A 20,656-nucleotide genomic window follows, 5' to 3' on the forward strand; every position below is an offset into this window, starting at 1 on the left:
AGTTCTTCTGAGTCCTCCCCCCTCTGATATCCTGTTAGAGAGGATAAGACACACAGTGCTGGAACATGAACCTGGCACATTTATAAGAAAAGAAGGGTTGCCATCACCAAACACTAATGCTCCAGTCCTCACTATGCTTACCATGTCCTGTCGGCCCTGCATCCAGCATTAGCCCTTCCTTTCCCAGTTCTACCAGTCTGGCAACACTTTCTTCTCTCTTCCCAACATCCTGCCCACCAGTCCAGCATCACCTCCTCTCTCCCTTCCCACCAGTATAGCATTTTCTCTCAAACCTCTCTCCCTTCTGCCACCACTGCCATAGCTCCAGGCTTGCAAAAGCTTCCCAGTGCTTTTTACTGGTGCTTCATTGATTGCTGCTATGGACCCAGAGGTATGACAGTGGCAGTGACAACAGTGGCAATGACAATGGTGATAACAGCAAAATGTAGGGGGATCACCTTGGGTTCTATGATATTCCAGTGCCCCTCCTTATATTGCCCCCATAGCACAGAGCCAGCCTAACAGGTTACAGCTGCCATGGTGCTTGTGAGTTGCATGAGATTTGGGTGCCAATTTCAGGGCCCTTTGTTGTGAATACTGTGCTTGATGGTTTGTGCTGGCCTTGTCTCCTCTCTTCTGTCAATAGGATTTGGAGAGAAGCAGGAAGTTATGGCTAGAGAAGGTAACAGTGTCAGTTTTCCTGTCTCAAGAGGCAGCATGTGAGGATCAATGGGAAGGGAGCTGATGTAGCAGACACAGCTCAGCCTGTAGTTCTGGATGATATCAGAACTCTGGACTCAGTTGAAGCGAAATCAGGGAAGCGCAAGTAATGGAGCAGTGAATGGCAGGCAGGAAGCAGAATACTGAAGTTATCACAGGAATGAGGAAAGATGAAATGTAGGAGGGGACAAGGGAAGAACAAGAAAGAAGAGTTGGGTTAACAATGCATAGAAGATAGAAGAAGGAAACTGATATTCACTCCACTCCCAATAAACAACAATCTCCAAGTGACCACACTTTGAATATTTTATTGCACATTAACTCAACTTCTATTATTTCAAATATACCATGAGGCACCTTGGTCAAATGTACACAACTGTATCTTCTGAGTAGCATTTACACCTCTTTTTTTATATAAGTATTAGGGATAGGCAGCTGGAAAAAATTATTTCATTATTATTTCCTGTGTTGTTTATGGGAATTTTCATTTTATTCAGGGGGTTTGGGCCATTTTCTCATTATAGGAGCAATGTTGTTAAGAGTGTGTGCTGTTTCAAACAAAGCACACTTTTTACAAACAGTGCACACATTTTGAAAAACAGTAAGCTCTAGTTCGAAAGAATGCATACTATTATCGGCAGATGAAAAACCACAAAAATGTTTTTTCTCCACATTTAAATATGTTAATGACATGCAATGACATAAGATAAAGTCATTGACATTTCCCATGTGATAGCAAATGGCAATTCATCCCTAGAAATCAAGAGAGGAACTTCTTTGCATGTCAAAACCATTTTTTCTCCAAAATCTTTCTTAGTGCTTGCTTAACATCTTTGTTTCTAAGACTGTAGATCATGGGATTTACCATAGGGATTACCATTGTGTATATTACAGAAAGCACACGGTTTATGTACAGAGAGAATTGGGAACTTGGGATTACGTATATAAAGATTAGAGTCCCAAAAAATAAAATCACAGTAAAAAAGTGAGATGCACAAGTAGAGAAAGCTTTGTGTCTGCCCTCTGAAGAGCGGATTCTTAGGATAGCAGAAATAATTAAAATGTAAGACAGGACTACTGTTATAACTGATAGAAACCCAACAATGCCAGCAAGAATAGATAATACCATCTCATTAAAGAAGGTATCAGAGCAGGAGAGCTTTAACAGTGGATGAGCATCACAATAGAAATGATTAATTTTGTTGGATCCACAGAAATTCACTGAGAATATATTAACAGTATGCATACAGGAACATACTGTGCTAATAATGTAGACACCAATCATCATCTGACCACAAACTCTTCTAGTCATCACAACAGGATAATGTAAGGGATTGCAAATTGCCACATAACGATCATAGGCCATCACTGCCAACAAGAGACACTCTGCAGCTGCCATGTTTATAAACATAAAGAGTTGTGTAGCGCATTCAAGCAGGGAGATGGTGTTTTCCTCCACTTTGAAGTCAACTAATGCCTTTGGGGTGATTGTTGAGGAGTAACAGATATCTACAAATGATAAGTTAGTGAGAAAATAGTACATGGGTTTGTGAAGTTGAGGATCAACTCTTACTATAGTGGTTATGCTGATGTTTCCCAGTAGAGTGAGAATATACATGATCAAAAACACAACAAACAGTAAACTCTGTAGCTTGGGAAGGTCAGAAAATCCTAACAGGATGAACTCAGTCACAGAAGTTTGGTTTTTGCCCTTCATTGTCCCCAGGGCAGAGAGCTGGATATGCGCTGCTAGGATAAAAGAGAAAGAAAATCAGAAAGTAATCCCACATACAGCAAAAAAATAAAATAAAATAAAAAAGACATGAAGGACTAAATATCTTTTAAGGATCTTGCAAATTCCTTTAGGAAGACTTTTTAATCAATTCCCTGGTGTAACTAGCATAGTAATATATTTGAGGGGTTTCAGCCATTTCATCATCATGGCAGCACTCTTTCGAAAGAGTGTAAACTCTGCAAAGATTATTATCGTTTATTAAAATTTGCTAATCTCACCTATATCACTGAAGCAAATCAAGGCGAGGTACGTTAAAATAGTAATAAAAAGCCAGAAAAAGAACACCATAATTAAATAGGATAGATCAACATACACACAAAAGAATCATACAATAAGCATTCCATGGTTGCCAACCATGAGCATGTCCCCACTATTTGCAGAATGTACACTCTTTACCAATAGTTACATACATGTGCGTAGTACTCACATTCCTTTATTCATTATAAAATATATGAACACTTCTGTCCCATTCATCTGTGCCTACAATAGCATTGGGATTCATTGTAACACAGAGGTCAAAATTAAGTCGTTGAGTGGATCCATATGCAATTATTTTTATGCAGATTTTTAACTAACCTATCCATTTAGGTAGATGCACTGAAATCACAGGTTCTAAACATGCACAGATAAGTTATTCATTTAAGTTAGGACACTTATTTATGTGTTTCCACTCATCTGGGTAGAACTGTAGTAAATCCAGCCTGTGCCATCTTTCCCTTAGCTGAAAGCTTCATGAACCAAATTAACATAGAGTCTCTGAAGCAGTGATTTCTGGACTACATTGAGCCCTGACAGTGCTACTTTGAAAGAATACACTGGGATCAATATTTAATTGCTTGTGGTCTACACTATTTTTAAAATGCTGACCCAGCAATAAAGGAAAAGTCACTCTTTATATAGAGGCCAAACAGGTAATTATAGAGATGCACGAGCAGTCTTCCAATCCAACCACAGAGACGTATCTACACTATCTACATTTCTGTGGTTTAAATGCTGTCCACCAAGGACAGAATTAGGCTCTGATATTCAATGCCAGGCCATTTTGAGAACCATTATTGAATATCCAGGGCCATACCAGCAGGTTCTTGACACCAGATCTTATGCAGGTCTCAGTCAATGTTCAGCTGGGACCTGCATAAGGAAAGCAGGTGCCCTCACCCCTTCTGAGTCCCTCCTCCCTCCCTCCCCCCCCAATCCCAATCTCCATCTCCCTCCTTCCTTCGAAGACAAGAAGACCCTTGAGCAGGCCCCTACCCCTTACCGCTTGTAGGCTCCCCAGGCCTACCTTTGTTAGCCCTGTGGTTTAGGGTGTCCTAAGTGCAGGAGTAATGCCTCTTGCTCGAGCCTATTGAAACTCTGGCCTCAAAATGGCCATTGCAACCTCTACCAGCAGTACTTGCTATTCCACTAGAGATATCAAAGGTATGGCTGAGGCCTGTTGGGAATTCTACTAGTGTTCGGGAGGGAGAGAGGGTTAATTGGGATCAGGGGGAGGGAGGGGTACCAGAAACCTCTCATGGTGTTCCTATGAAGTTAACCGGACACTGGCTAATATTCAGAGCAGTGCCTGGTTAGCTCAGTGGCTAAAGTTAGGATAGCCTTTTTGCTGTCCTGCTTTAGACTCTTTACTTTACTTGGAAAGTACAGTGGTGGATAATGTTAATACTTAGTGACTCTGTTCAGTTAAGTGCCCCTGAATACCAGCGGAAAAGCAGGCACAAATGATTTAATCAGGCAGAAGTCTCTCCTGCCTAGTTAAATCACTTTGAATATTGGGCCAACTGTTTTTTTGTTCATAAACAAGATGACCTCACAGTAAATTTAAGAGTTCATTTCTTCTTCAAGGTCAGCTAATCTAGGTACAATCAGTCCTATATTCAAAACCACTTATCTGAGTAGCAGGACTTTCTCTTAACTTTCAGTAGATGGTACAGGGCTGGTGTATAGGAAGAGCTAGGGTGATCCCTCGTTGAAACAGGACCACTAACCAGATAACTATCCAGATAAATCAAAACAACAAAAATGTCATCCTAACTATTCAAACAGTGGGCTATCACCACCTTCTGGATAGCACTGGTGGTCATCACTAAATCTGCATATTGAGTGTGAGCCACTGTCCAGATACCAGCACTGAATATTCAAATTTAATTCAGTTGCAGTGGCTTATCGCACAGCCATTTCGGGGGTGAGCCCTTACACCCCACCCATTGAGATTGCGGTAGGGGTTCCCATGCTAACCTGGTGGTACAAAAATAGAAAGATATTTTGTAGCATCAGAAATGGCACATGCTGGGGATGGGAACTACCACCAGGCTCCTGCGGTAGTTCCAGATTGGCACATGGCAAACTCATTGTCATGTGCCAACCCTTTATTAAAAGGACCTATATATATATATATATGATGTTATAGAATAATATCATTTACATGTCTAACCACCATTGGTTGAGGACCGATATTTACAGCAGTTTTCTGCAGTGTAAGTACCCAAAGTTAGGTGTGAGATGTCCACTAAGCTAGTTTTCCCCAAAAGATGGTCTGCGCAGATCTTCCTGATTTCTAACTGTGGGTGTAGTGATAGACAAACATTTAAGCTTTGATTCTCAAATATCCTCAGTAATCACAAAGTCCTTCAGGTCTCTTTGGAAACTGAAAAGGATTAGATCCTATTTCTCATCAGAAACCTTCAGACTATTGGTTCAATCTCTAATGTTAACCCAATTCGATTATTGTAATGCCATATATGCCGGCTATAAGGTGCACCTATTTTAAAAAAATTCCAGACAGCTCAAAACACTGCAGCCAAATTTTATATACAGAGTTTCTCACTTTGAAAGTGCCTCCCCTCTATTACTTAAATTACACTGGCTTCCCATCAGAGTGAGAATCTCTTTCAAATGATGTGTCTTCATCTTTCAGTTCTTGAATGGTACAGTGCAAGATTTTATGCAACCATTAATAAATCTCCCCCTTCACAATACGAATACAAAGCGAGAGACTACCTAAGACTATATTTCCCTTACTGTAAAAAAAAGTGATCTATAAATCAGTTCGCTCTACTGACTTAACATATTTAGGAACCAAATGTAGGAACTCCCTACCTTCCAAAATAAGAAAGACACAGGAGTACACCAGATTCCACAAGGTCCTAAAATCATTCCTTTTTAAGCAGTTCCTCACAAAGATTAATTTCATTTCAAGTTTTTTGACTGTCTCCTGAAATGGTAATCAGCCCTTATCTTTTCAACTGATATATGTATAATCTCTTTTTGATAGGTGCTCGAATGATGAGTCTCTATAGATTTCATATATGCTTACCATATTGTACTCTTGAATTCTCAACCAGACCACTCTCGCCTCATGTATTATTTCTTGACATTTATCATTTATTGTTCATTATAAGACACATTATAGTCAAGCTTGTTTGGGATAATGTGGGAGATAAATGTCAAAAATGAATAAATAAATATATACATTTATAGAATTCCAGCCACTCTGTAATCGTGGTATGGTGGAGACTTTTCCAACCCTTTTTTCTTCCTTTGTTACAATAAAAATAATCAGCTCTTGAATGGGAAGGAGAGGTTGACTTTCAAAATAAATATAAACATGATACAGCAGTTATAAGCAGAAGGGGCACACAGAACCCTTTATCCTCCTTCCTAGGAGTCGCGACTAACACTAAAAATGAGAATCCAACCAAAAATTTACTTGGAAGACTGGGCTCATTGGCTTCTGTAATTATACATATGTATAAATTAACACCTATGTTACAGATGTACCCTATTAATTCCTTTGTGCGAATTGCATAGAGTCTTAACAAGACATAAGAACAATTCAGTACAGTAACTGCAGAGAATATGCTGAACACACCCCAAACAATTACCACACAGCACATTATGACTGTTAAAGCATAGAGGTGCAAATCTTTACAGCAAAACGTTTCTAACATCCTGATTCATGAGGACCTAAAATGCAAACACAACCTGGTAAAAATCAAAACACACTGCACGCAGAAGAAAGACAAAACTCCCATCTCATGCTACTATGTCAATGCCCACTCTATCTACAATAAGGCACAAATCCTGAATGATTAGATGACCAAATCTCAACCAAGGTGTGTCTTTCTAGTGGAAACATGGATCCACTCTGTATCGTACCCTATAGTAAATGACCTATGCCCTCAAGGGTTCAAAACTCTGTCTCTGTCCAGAGAGGGAAAAAGAGGAGGTGGAGTGGCACTGATTCACAACAGCAAATTCAGAGTCACCTTAGCTGATTCATTCCTCTCACCTAATCAGGAAATCATGGCATGCCAAATCAGCAACATCACTAACAGAAAAGATAACCTGTATACTGTCCTCCTGGATGCTGGGCCCAGACAAAGGAGGAAATGGGACTTGATATACTGCTTTTCTGAGGTTTTTGCAACTGCATTCAAAGCAGTTTACATATATTCAGGTACTTTTTTTTGTACCAGGGGCAATGGAAGGTTAACTGACTTGCCCATAGTCACAAGGAGCTGCAGTGGGAATCGAACTCAGTTCCCCAGGATCAAAATCCACTGCACTAACCACTAGGCTACTCTTCCACAAAGGAGATGCTCTATGACTTTTTTCCTAAAAAGCACACTAGACTCCCAGTTCAACATACTACTGGGAGACACCAACATCCACTTAGAAGATAGGAATGACCAAAGAGTGAGTGAACTTTACTACATGACAGCCATGAACTACTCTACAACTCAATCCATAGTGATTCACAGAAAGGGCCCCCAACTAGACATGCTAGCCTGCTCAAATGGAACCACTTCAACCCACTTCATTAGCATCTCCAATGTCGATTGGGAACCAATCATATGGTCAGACCACTTTATGCTCAACTTCAACCTGAACTGGGACTGAGAAAAGGAAAGTATAAGTAAACAATCCACAAAATACGCCACAAGGGGTAGATTTGACGTAGATCTATTTAGATCTATCTAAAACCAACTTTCTGTTGGCCGATTCGTATCAGCTAAGGGTGGAATTATTATCACTCCATTAATCAAAGATATCAAAAGATCCAGTGAACTAACTTTCAACTATAGACTAGTGGCCTCAATTTCACTGTTCGGAAAACTGGCTGAGGGCCTAGTCAATCTTCAACTAAATCACTACCTTCTTTAACATAACATCCTACATTTCTTGCAATCAGGCTTCAGAACCCATCATAACACAGAAACAGTACTCATATCCATTGTAGACAAAGTCAGAACCATTCTAAGCAACAAAGGCCAAGCACTATTATTACAGTTTGACCTCAGCCTTCAATCTGGTGGAGCATGATATCCTACTCTCAGAACTAAGCAACATCAGAACTGGAGATTTATTTATTTATTTGTGATATATCCCACATTACTCCAAACACGTTTGAGTTCAATTTGGCTTACAATAAAAAGTATAGGATACATAACAAACAATAATGCATAAGAAAGTAATTTGTTGTAAGAATCCAATTTTACAATACAATATCATAAATATACTGGGATAGCTATGGATGTTTAACATTAAGAAAATCTATTATGAATGAGAAATTGTACATGAAGCAAAGAGAAAGTTAATGGTAAATAGAGTAATAACCAATTCAGGTAATAATTAGTTGTTTGAGATATGGTTGTTTTTGTGAGGGTTTGTTTGAATAGGAATGATTTGAGGATTTTGCGGAATCTAGTATATTCCTGTATATTTCTTATTTTGGGTGGTAAGGAGTTCCACCATTTGGTTCCTAGGTAAGTGAAGTCTGCAGAGTGGACAGTTTTGTAGATCACTTTTTTGCAATTTGGGAGGTGTAGTCTGAGATAGTTTCTTGCCTTATGTTTAGCATTTCTTTGAGGTAAGTTTATTAATGGTACCATATAGTCTGGAGCTGCGCCATTTAGGACTTGAAAGATAAGGTTTAAAGGCTTCTAACAACAAAATCATATAGAGTAAAACAACACAGAACACTATCAGGATCATGGAGCAACCCCTGTAGAGTCCCCCAAGGATCCCCATTTCCCCCCACATTATTCAACATTTTTTTCTGCACACTCTAGGTCACAAACTCACTCAAAAAGGCTTCACAATATATAGTCATGCAGATGATATATCAGTTGTCAACCCAATTCCATTCACCTTATCCCAGACAAAACAATTGATAGGCAAATGCCTACAGAACATCAGCTCATGGATGGAGAGATTCAAACTAAAGCTGAACACAGAACAAAAATTGCTATTAATGGACTATAACCCAGACCCACAATTAAAACAGATCACGATCAGGAACTTGATATCCTCTGCAGCAAACAACTAAACTGCTGGGAGTACACTTGGATCAATGTTTATCATTTAACTTTTGCATCTCAAAACTGAAAGAATGATAAAGTAGTCTTTCCTTCTACTTGATGAGAAACCTAAGATGAATAAGGAAATTTTTAGGGAGATTACAATTCAAACTGTTAGTACAATCACTATTACTGTCAAACTAGATTACTGCAATCTCCTACTACTCGGAACCCATAAAAACCAACTACGTAAACTACAATTGGTTCAAAACATAGCAGTCCAGCTAATCTATTCACTGAAAAAACACTACCACATCTGCCATCTTTACCTAGAACTACACTGACTCCATGTGGAGGCAAGAATTCACTTCAGGTTAGCATGCACACTATTCAAAATCCTTTTGGGAGACTGTCCTAGCTATCTGATCATGCTCGCAAACTTTACCAATAATAATAGAATGAGAAGATCCAAAAGCAACTCTCCCTTCACATTCTGCTCCCTAAAATGAGTAAAATGAGCCAGTGTCTATGCACAATTGGTGGCTTACCAAGCTCCCCAAATCTGGAAGGGCTTGGGGCTAAGTCTAGACAACCTATACAACTACACAGAAAACAAGTAAAAATGACCCTCTTCAAAAAATTCCTATGCTAATGTTGTTCTGCGCTGATGTACTGGATCCGACGGCAGATCGAACCATGATGTAAATCCTGAGGGACTGTCTCGGTATCTCTTTAATCCTTTAATTGATTTCTAGACCGCTTATACCAATAATATTCTAAGTGATTAAATCACTTAGAATATTATTGGTACAAGCAGTCTAGAAACCCCAAATAATTAAATAACATAAATACATAAATAAAAATAAAACACAACAGAGTAGGGGGGTGAACCAAAAACAACCTTGCAGCCAAATGGGATTAAAAAGCAGTCTTTATTGAGCACCACAACTATACGCTGACCCAACATAGGGCCATGTTTCGGTGGGGGTGCTGCCTGCTTCAAGGGTCACAATACACTGCATAGCAATACAGATGCTACTCGAGGTGGTGTGGTGGCAATTTGAAGAAACCGAGAAAGAAACCATGAAGGGTAAAACTGCTAAAAATAATCCTAGGAAAAAATAGCACCAGAAACACTGCAGAGGACACTAGAACATCAATAAGCATACACTTTGGTGACAAACCATGGTTGACTAGCACTGTGCAGCAATTCCTCCTTTCAATTATTCAGTACAGCCTTACTCACTTTCTGCCTGAGCTGTTGCAGCAAGTCTCACACTGACACACTTGATCAGGTGAGAGTTGCTGTATCATCCTGTAGGAGGTGTATTTCTTTGGTGTTGTTTGCAGTGCAAACACTTACCACACTTTTGTCAAAAGGCTCCTATTTTTTTGTTATATTTGTACCCCGCGCTTTCCCACTCATGGCAGGCAGGCTCAATACAGCTTACATATTGTATACAGGTACTTATTTGTACCTGGGGCAATGGAGGGTTAAGTGACTTGCCCAGAGTCACAAGGAGCTGCCTGTGCCTGAAGTGGGAATTGAACTCAGTTCCTCAGGACCAAAGTCCACCACCCTAACCACTAGGCCAATCCTAGCTGTTGATAGGGCGAAAAACCTAACTCCATAGTAAGATGACCATATCCCGTTGGAAAAATGACTCTCATCAGCTACAAATAAAATCACTTACTAATCTCATATGGTGCAACTAGATTGTACGTAAAAAGAGATATTTGTTGGTAGATATATCCTCCTCCGCTCCACAATATTATCATATTGCACATGCTTGGGATTGAGATCATGCAGTAGGTTTTGTTTGCATGACTTAGAAAAGGTCAGTATTCATAACTAATCATCTGAAAATGTTTGTATGTGGGGGTTAATTTATATCAGGGAGCCTACAGTATGTGAAAAGTCCAAAAAGGCTCCTATTACACATCAACTTTTATAACGGCAATTCTATAAAGGGGACACCTATAATTAGTTACCAGATGCAAGCATTGTTCTATAGATATGTGCGTATCTTACATAGTAGGACAGGTACAAATCAAGGTAAGGTATACACAAAAAGTAGCACATATGAGTTTATCTTGTTGGGCAGACTGGATGGACCATGCAGGTCTTTTTCTGCCGTCATCTGCTATGTTACTATGTTACTATAGTGAATAATTGGAGGATAGGTTATATATAGATAGAGTAACGGGAGAAAATGGGTGGGACACAGACTTTCATGCAATATTTTGCGTGTATATCCAGAACCTAGGCTCAGCCCTATGTCTAGGCTAAATGCTCGCATCTGAGTTATAGAAGCAGATAAAGGCCAAATTGCCTATCCAGTTTGCCCATCCGCAGTATCCACTATCTCTTCCTCTCCCTAAGTGATCCCACATGCTTATCCCATTCTTTCTTGAATTCAGACACAGTCTTTGTCTCTACCACCTCCACTGAGAAGCTATTCCATGCATCCACCACACTTTCCATAAAAAAAAGTATTTCCATAGATTACTCCTGAGACTATAACCTCTTAACTTCATCCTATGCCCCTTTCATTCCAGAGTTTTTCTTCATTTGAAAAGGTTCACCACCTGTACATTAATGCCATGGAGATATTTAAATATCTCTATCATATATCCGCTTTCCCGCCTTTTTTTCAGAGTATACATATTGAGTTATATGTCTATCCCCATACGCTTTATGACAGAGACCACTGACCAATTTTGTAGCCGCCCTCTGGTCCGACTCCATCCTGTTTATATCTTTTTGTAGGTGCAGTCTCCAGAATTGCACCCAGTATTCTAAAGGGGTCCTCATCAGAGACTTATACAAGGGCACTATTACCTCTTTTTTTTCCTGCTGCAAATTTCTCTCCCTATGCAACCGAGCATCTGTTCTGCTCTAACAGTACAGCCTGCTGACTCAATCACTACTGCAATTCTTTTGGATTTGTATTGGATAAATGAGACTTTTTATTAGAGGTTCACTTCAAACGGAGAGTGTATAAGTCATTATTGTCTAAGATACACAATGATTAAGATAAATACACAATGATCAAGTTATATAACTGAAGAGAAACAATAATAAAGAAGTATAATATATATGTACATGTATCACTGGTCATGTATCACCACATTCAGGCTCTTGTCATCAACTGGGAAGCCAATTCAGCAAAAACCTGAAGTTTCGTGACCAAGCGCTCTTCCTATGAGCAAGTCTGCTCATAGGTGAGCTTCTGATTTCGCTTTTCAAAGCTTCCCTTTTTATTAAGCTAAAACTCATTTTCAGAGCCAAGGAAAATTACAAGAATGTGCGTGAGAATGTAGTCACATGCTCTTGGTTCAGGAAAACAAACCATTGGCCAGATGGCTTATCTCTTGAACCTTAAACATGCTCCACCTCCCTCCTGCACATACCAAATTAATCTGAGACGTGCCTTATCTTCCACATTCCAAATTGTTTGTGCATTTACAAGAAAAAGTTACTTTTGGTCAAATACAGAAACTTCAGTGTGCACTGTCGGTCAAAGCAGAGTTGAAAAGCAATCTTTAATGTGAAACTGGGATTACCTTAATCAGTGGGAATTGGATTAGAGATTCAAGTGTTGAATCTCTAATCCAATTCCCACTGATTAAGGTAATCCCAGTTTGTATTGTTTGTATTGTAAGTGTTTGTATTGTTAAATAATTTCTGGTTTTAAAAGAGAAAAAAATAAAATCAGGTGTATTATTTCCACTAATACTGGACAATAAGTATGTTTCCAACGAAATTAATTGACTATACACCGTCTTGGGTTTGAAGAAGCCAACCAGATGATCAATGTGGAATAATGATTCAGATAAATAATAACTGGGGATAATCAGGTTAATACCACGTTTTCTGTGTTTACTATTGTTTAATTGATCTCTTTGTCTTGTTTCACTCTCCCTATTTATTTTGTGGTCTAAGAAAGAGAAAGATTGTATATAATCCATTTATCTAGTTGAGATTATTTTCCTCTAATATTGTATTAATGTACAGTCATCTCTGTATTACTGTTTGCAAGTGACCCTTGTAAAATGAAAAATTATAAATAAATGATTTAAAAAAAAAAAAAGAAAAGCAATCTTTAAAAATCTTTCCATTACATCATCCTTCTGACTTTTGACTGTCACGTTTTCTATCTGTTTGTCCACTTTAAGATCATCATCATTGCAGCTCCTTGTGACTGGACCAATTACTAAAACCTCCATTGCCCCAGGCACAAAATGAATACCAGGGTATAACATGTAAATCACGTTGATTGTAACCACAGAAAATTTCACCCCCTTTCCCTAGTTCAAGAGTACTCACTGCATCCTCAAGAGGAGACATGGTGCATCTGCACTAATTGCAAATAATAGTAATGTGTGGTAAAGAACTTTGCAGTATGATAACTGCAAATGACATGTGGGGCACACCCCCAACAGTTACCACAGAGCCTTTGCTCTTTCCACATGTTAATATTTGCTGTTAAGGCGCGGTAAGTGCAAAATCTTACCGCACTTTAATGAAAGGGCCCTTTGATAAAACTTGATTATTCTCATCTGCCTTCACCTGTAAAGAATTCATATTTATTGTTTCTGTTGAATCAGTTTCAAAATGTTTCTTTTTTGTTAAGTTTTATTCTAGTATCTGTAACATGGGTTTTGCTGATCTTAAATTTTATCTTCTTGGTCTTACTGTTCTTCGTTGTTTTTACTACATTGTGCTTGGATCATATTTAAGTTTCATATTCTGTGTTCCATCTTTTATCTGGAGTCTATGAGACAGTTTTATAAATATAAATAATAAATAAAATAAAAATATGCATGTACGCCACCTGTTAAGCCACTATTCTATAAAAGAAAATAGGCACATTCCCTTATTGAATAGGTTTCTATGAGACACTCAGTCATAGAATTATTCCTCGGCTGCCTCTGTGCCTTTATAAAATAGACTCCCCAATAATACACCCCTGTATAATTTTCCACCTGCTCCACAGGAGGTGTAAATGTGCTAAGTGTACTCTAGGCATATACTCACAGATTTTATAAAGTATATGTATATATCACAGCTCCACCCCTGTTCCACTCAGACTATGCCTCTGGAAATCACTAAACATGAAACACATATCATCTTGTAAATGCAAGCAGTATATATATGCATATTCAACCAAGTAAAATATGGTTTACACTTGGAAACATTTTATAAAATACCACTAGAATGCTCAGTGGGGGACCATCAATATTTAAAGACATGGACACTGCATAAAGATAAGTGGATGATTAACAATAGCCAGTGATTAAACCTAAACAGATAACTCACTCATTAAGGGGCCCTTTTACTAAGCAGTGGCAAAACGTGGCCTGCAGCAGTGCGAGCATGTCTTTTGAGCACGTGTCAGGACAGTTTTTACCGCGTCCTGGAAAAAAGGGCCTTTTTTTAAAGGCCTGGAAAATGGGCGTGCAGCAAAATAAAAACCAGCGCGTGTCTATTTTCAGCCCGAGACCTTACCACCACCCATTTACTTAGCGGTAAGGTCTCATGCGCTACCCGGGTGGTGGGCATGCAGCACGTGTCCACTGCTGTTTTCCGCTGGGTAAGTGCCACGTGGGACAAAAATAAAAAATATTTTCTACCACGTATTTTCATCATGTGCCAAATTCAGGATTATTGCCCGAGGAACGCGGTAGCCTTGTGGTAATGATGATTTGGCACACGGGACACGCATAAGCCCTTACACTCCTTTGTAAAAGGGCCCCTTAAAGACTGCTGTTTTGTGCGATCCACTTTAAAAGATTCAGAGGGTCTTTCACTAAGGTGCGCTCATGTTTTTGGCGTGCGCTAAAATTGTGGGCTCACTAAACGTTAGAGACGCCAATGCATTCCTATGGGCTTCTCTAACATTTAGTGCGCTCATAATTTTAGCGCGCGCTAAACATGTGAGTGCGCCTTAGTAAAAGACTCCCTCAGTTATTCAGATAGAAGCTGAATATATTTGCTGCAAGATAAATTTAGGCCTTGTTCCTGCAAAACTGTAGAATGCAATGTTTTCATGTTCTGTTAAATTAAGAGATTTACTGTAGGTTTATAGTGTTTGAAAAGAGTTCTCATGTAATTCAGACTCCTGCTGGAAAAATATCTGTATGAAACCAGACAAAGGTTTAAATTTGACTTTTAAAGTCAGGTTTCAGAAGCTTTGTATATTAGTGTTATTTGTTGTATGATTTTATGCTTGAAACTACAGTGCACTGCTATAAGCATTGTATTAGGGATAGTGATTCATACATATGAGATAGTAAATACGTAATGGTAGAAATTACATATCTCCTCAATAGAAAAACATTATACTCCAGAAACATCTCAATCTGGTATGATTAGCTGAATGATGAATTTCAAAAAGCTAAGCCCATAAGAACATACAAAAAGCCAATCTGGATCCGATTAAGAGTCCATCAAGCCCAGCATCTTTCTTCCAACAGTAGCTAGTTCAGGATCGCAAAGAATCAGTACTTTTCATATTACTTACACCCAGGGACAAGCAAGAGCTTTCTAAAGTCTACCTGGATAGTAATCATTTATTGACTTTTTAAAAATGCTTTTACAACTATGTATTGGGTTTCTCCATGTATTTCTTAAAACAGTACCTATGATCTTCATGGAGCATCCCCTAATATTGGTATTATTTGACAGGAAAACAATCATTCCCTTTTTACCTACTCTACCTGAATCATAATTTTATAGACTTCTTTTAGATCCTCTCTCAGCCCTTTCCTCTCCAAACTAAAGAGCTCTAACCTCTTTAGCCTTTCTCCATTGGGGAGCGGTTACACCCCTTTCATCAACTTTATATTCTTCGGATATACTGTCAGTGGAAATATATGAATCTACTCAAGGTTTATCATGTAAAATATTGGATCACTCAACAAAATATGTTTTTGTTGACTATAAAAATGTTAACTTTTATGTAATATTTTTTTGTATCTCTATCCTCTTTCCATCCCCACCTCCAGGAGTGCCTCCACTCAGTTCAGGCAAACATGTTGTATGCACATAATTTTACTCACATATAAAGATTATTTTGCATGTGGTGAAGACCTTTCAGAAAATTTTCCAGGGGCATATGTATACATAAGTACATGTGGTAACAAGACAGGGCATACTTACATATGTACTAATGTTTCCAAACGTAAAACAACCTTTACATGTGAATAAAATTATGTGTATTCAACGTTTTTGCCTGACCTGGGTGGAGGTGTTCCTGGAGGTGGAGGTAGGGAGAGGATAGCTTTACCATGCAGAATTTATAAAATATGCATGAATGCATGTAAATTAAATGAGGAAGCTTCACCATTCTAAATTGTGGATACAAATGTGTGAGCATACTTTCTATGGGATATTATTCGAATGGAATTTACTCCGCATGCATGTAGCTTCCTTTGCCAAGCTTGTAATTTATGTGTGCTGGTCTTGCATTGTGTAGACAGAAATCTGCATTTACAAAAGAGCCTTGGGAGTATATATGCTTACATTTATATGTGGATGCCTGTTTAAATATAATTGTACATAGACCAATTATGGAATTGTGGGGAGGGTAGGTGCCGAGTGGATTTAGCTATAGATGTATTTTGTAATTAACATTAGACATGTACTTTCTGATATAGAATAGGCGTAATTTGTGAACATACCTGCCTCTGGCACTTATGTGGCCTGTTACAAAATTATTCTCCATGTGACATGCAATTTAACTTCAGAAGACAAACTAGTGCCATTGCAGTGTTAGGCCAATTTAAAAGTAAAAAATAAATAGGTATGATATTATTTTATTTCTGTTGGTTTATTTCTATTTATTAAATTAAGAACAGTGAGATGAACTAGAGGGACAGGGTAATAGAGTGAAAGCATGGTAAGGAATGACAAACCTGGGCAGGAAGAACTACAAGCTACATAATACAAGTGCCTTGTTTCAAGAATCAAACAAAAAGAAGGAAAACAGACCTTCCACAAAATGTCAAGAAACCAACGCAAGAGTGCAAATCACCATAAAAAAAGTCCCAAAACAACTATTAAAGGTGTCCAAAAAATTGTAATCTTCAAATACAGTGAGCAGTAATAATATTTATTTTTATTTATTTGTTACATTTGTATCCCACATTTTCCCACCTATTTGCAGGCTCAATGTGGCTTACATATTATCGGAAAGGCGATTGCCAATTCTGGTAAGAAAACAAATACAAAGTAGTGTCTGGTAAGAAAGACAAATCCGGTGAAAAAAACAAATACAAAGTAATATTGGGTAGTATAGATTGGATTGTTTTTCAGATGCAGAATATAGGTTATACCCAACATGTGCTGTGTTTCAGCATGCAGGCCTTCATAAGAGGTCCTCTGAACCAGCGAGATATCAATCTATCTAACAACAGCAGCTGTTGAACCATAGTAAATGCACATATGATATGAACTATGATAAATTTTAATCCATAATCTGCACCATGACTGGCGAGACACAGCGTCTTCTCACACAGACAAAATGACACAATTGCCACCCACACATAATATCACTGAATGTAACTCACCTTATGCTATAAGTGAAGAAGACATGAGCCAAATCCAAATAAATAAGAATATCCATTCTGTAGGAGGGAGGGAGAGAAGGAAGCAGAATAGAAGCAAAAGGAAGTAGCCTGTATTTTATATGGACCATAGAACCCTATAAACTGTAGGAAGTGACTTGACCAATATGGAGACAATGGAATGGCAGGTGAGCAGCAGAGTTCTAAGTGGAAGAGAATGTGAAAAAAAATCAAAAAACTTAAAATTGCATGCAAAAAATATTCCATGAATAAGACGTTCAGCAAGAGAGACAACTGCAGAAATTGCAGTAATAATTTGTAAACACTGATGTTTTCAGCAACTTTAGGAATATATGGATCAATGAATAGATCAGAGTAAAAATAAATCAAAGTTCAGGTGCAGGGAGCCTTTTTTTCATATCAATAGTTACCCTGTGTTTATATGGCGGTTCCTGGATAACTTGGCAATGGAGGGTTTAGTGACTTGCTCAAGATCACAAGGAGCTGTGTCAAGATACATCACAGACAGTACATTTGCAGGACGTTCACATATACAGATCATTTTCATTGCTTTTTCTTACCTATGCCAGATGAATTGGATCTTTTCTTGCCTCTGTGCTGGCCGATAAAACTAATGATATGAGTAAATATACACTCCTTGTTTTGTGATAAGAAGGACTGGATCCCTGAAGTATTCCAAAGCAAAATATGGTTCAGGTGTACAAAGAAACAATTAAAACATTTAACATCTGGGGAATATTACAATGTTATGCTGTGGTATTTTTATCTGAAGAATGACTGATAGATCCAGAGTAATATATATAGCATACATGAACTTTTTTTTTTTTTTTGGGGGGGGGGGGGGGGGGTGCATTAAAATATCAACTGGGCAATATTCAGCCAGCAGCAACCAACAATTTTTAAGTGCTGACCATCACTGGTTAAGTTTACCCTGGAATGGAAGAGCTTCTCAATTCCTCACTCTAACCTCCTCCTTCAACCTCCTACTGAGCTCCACTACCCCCACTCACCAATCTGGCCACTGTCTTGACCTCGTCCTTTCTTCTACCTGCTCACCCTCCAATTTCTGCGCCTCAGCTCTTCCTCTCTCTAACCATCACCTGATCACCTTCACACTTCATCACCCTCCCCCTCAGTCCCGCCCAATACTAACCACTACTTCTAGGAATCTCCAGGCGATCGACCCTCCCACCTTATCCTCTACTATCTCTGATCTCCTCCCTTCTATCATGTCCTCCGAGACTGTCGACAAGGCTGTCTCCACATAAAATGCCACTCTCTCCTCTGCTCTCGACGCCCTTGCACCATCCATCTCCCGTCCCATGAGGCGTACTAATGCCCAGCCCTGGCTGACCCCTTGCACCCGATACCTTCGCTCTTGCGCCCGATCGGCTGAACGCCTCTGGAGGAAATCTCGCACCCACACCGATTTCATTCATTATAAATTCATGTTATCCTCCTTCCAGTCCTCCCTATTCCTCGCCAAACAGGACTATTACACCCAATTGACTAACTCCCTCAGTTCTAACCCCCGTCATCTCTTCGCCACCCTTAACTCCCTCCTCAAAGTGCCCTCTGCTGCCACCCCCCCCCCCTCACTCTCTCCTCAAGCACTGGTGGACTACTTTCGCGACAAGGTGCAGAAAATCAACCTCGAATTCACCTCCAAACCATCTTCTCCTCCTCCTCACCCTATAACACACTCTCTCAACCAACCAACCCAGGCCTCCTTCTCCTCTTTTCCCGATATCACCGAAGAGAAAACCGCCTATCTTCTCTCCTCTTCGAAATGCACCACCTATTCCTCAGACCCCATCCCCACCAACTTACTTAACACCATCACTCCTACTGTCACCCCCCCATCTGTCATATCCTCAACCACTCTTTCTCCACTGCAACTATCCCTGACACTTTCAAGCATGCTGTAGTCACACCACTCCTCAAAAAACCCATCACTTGACCCTACCTGTCCCTCCAACTACCGCCCCATTTCCCTCCTACCCTTCCTCTCCAAGATACTTGAACGCGCCGTTCACAGCCGCTGCCTTGATTTTCTATCCTCTCACGCCATCCTCAATCCACTTCAATCCGGCTTTTGCCCTCTACACTCGACGGAAACGGCACTATCTAAAGTCTGCAATGACCTGTTCCTTGCCAAAACCAAAGGTCACTACTCCATCCTCATCCTCCTTGACCTATCCGCCGCTTTTGACACTGTCAATCATAACTTACTTCTCGCCACACTGTCCTCACTTGGATTCCGGTGCTCTGTCCTCTCCTGGTTCTCCTCTTATCTCTCCCACCATACCTTCAGAGTACATTCTCAGGGTTCTTCCTCCACCCCCATCCCACTCTCTGTTGGAGTTCCTCAGGGATCTGTCCTTGGACCCCTTCTTTTCTCAATCTACACCTCCTCCCTGGGTTCCCTAATCTCCTCCCATGGGTTCCAATATCATCTTTATGCCAATGACACCCAGTTTTATCTCTCCACACCAGACATCACTGCAGAAACCCAGGCTAAAGTATCGGCCTGCTTAGCCGACATTGCGACCTGGATGTCCAACCGCCACTTGAAACTGAACATGGCCAAGACCGAGCTTATTGTCTTCCCTCCCAAACCCACTTCTCCTCTCCCTCCACTCTCTATCTCTGTTGATAACACCCTCATCGTCCCTGTCTCATTTGCCCGCAACCTCGGTGTCATCTTTGACTCCTCCCTCTCCTTCTCTGCGCATATCCAGCAGATAGCCAAGACCTGTCGCTTCTTCCTCTACAACATCAGCAAAATTTGCCCCTTCCTGTCTGAGCACACCACCCAAATTCTCATCCATTCTCTCATTACCTCTCGCCTTGACTACTGCAACCTACTCCTCACTGGCCTCCCAATTTGGCACCTATCCCCCCCTTCAGTCCATTCAAAACTCTGCTGCACGTCTTATCTTCCGCCTGAACCAGTACACTCATATCACCCCTCTCCTCAAGTCACTTCACTGGCTTCCGATCAGGTACCGCATACAGTTTAAGCTTCTCCTTTTAACCTACAAATGCACTCGATCTACAGCCCCTCCCTACCTCTCTACCCTCATCTCCCTTTACATTCCTACCCGTAACCTCCATTCTCAAGACAAATCCCTCCTGTCAGCACCCTTCTCCACCAGCACCAACTCCAGGCTCCGCCCTTTCTGCCTCGCCTCACCCCATGCCTGGAATAAACTCCCTGAGCCCATACGCCAGGCCCCCTCCCTGC

General features: G+C 39.9%; 1 protein-coding gene across 1 annotated transcript in view; it reads right to left on the minus strand.

Moving 5' to 3' along the window:
- Positions 1–1,504: 1,504 nt before the first annotated feature.
- The window catches only part of LOC115461163 (olfactory receptor 2M2-like), a 32,247-nt gene continuing 13,095 nt past the window's right edge, over positions 1,505–20,656 (minus strand). Inside the window, exon 2 of the mRNA XM_030190782.1 lies at positions 1,505–2,469. Coding sequence (XP_030046642.1) covers positions 1,505–2,469 — 965 coding nt within the window. The remainder of the gene's footprint in view (positions 2,470–20,656) is intronic.

The sequence above is a fragment of the Microcaecilia unicolor genome, chromosome 1 (genome assembly GCF_901765095.1).
Source record: "Microcaecilia unicolor chromosome 1, aMicUni1.1, whole genome shotgun sequence".
Classification (NCBI taxonomy): domain Eukaryota; kingdom Metazoa; phylum Chordata; class Amphibia; order Gymnophiona; family Siphonopidae; genus Microcaecilia; species Microcaecilia unicolor.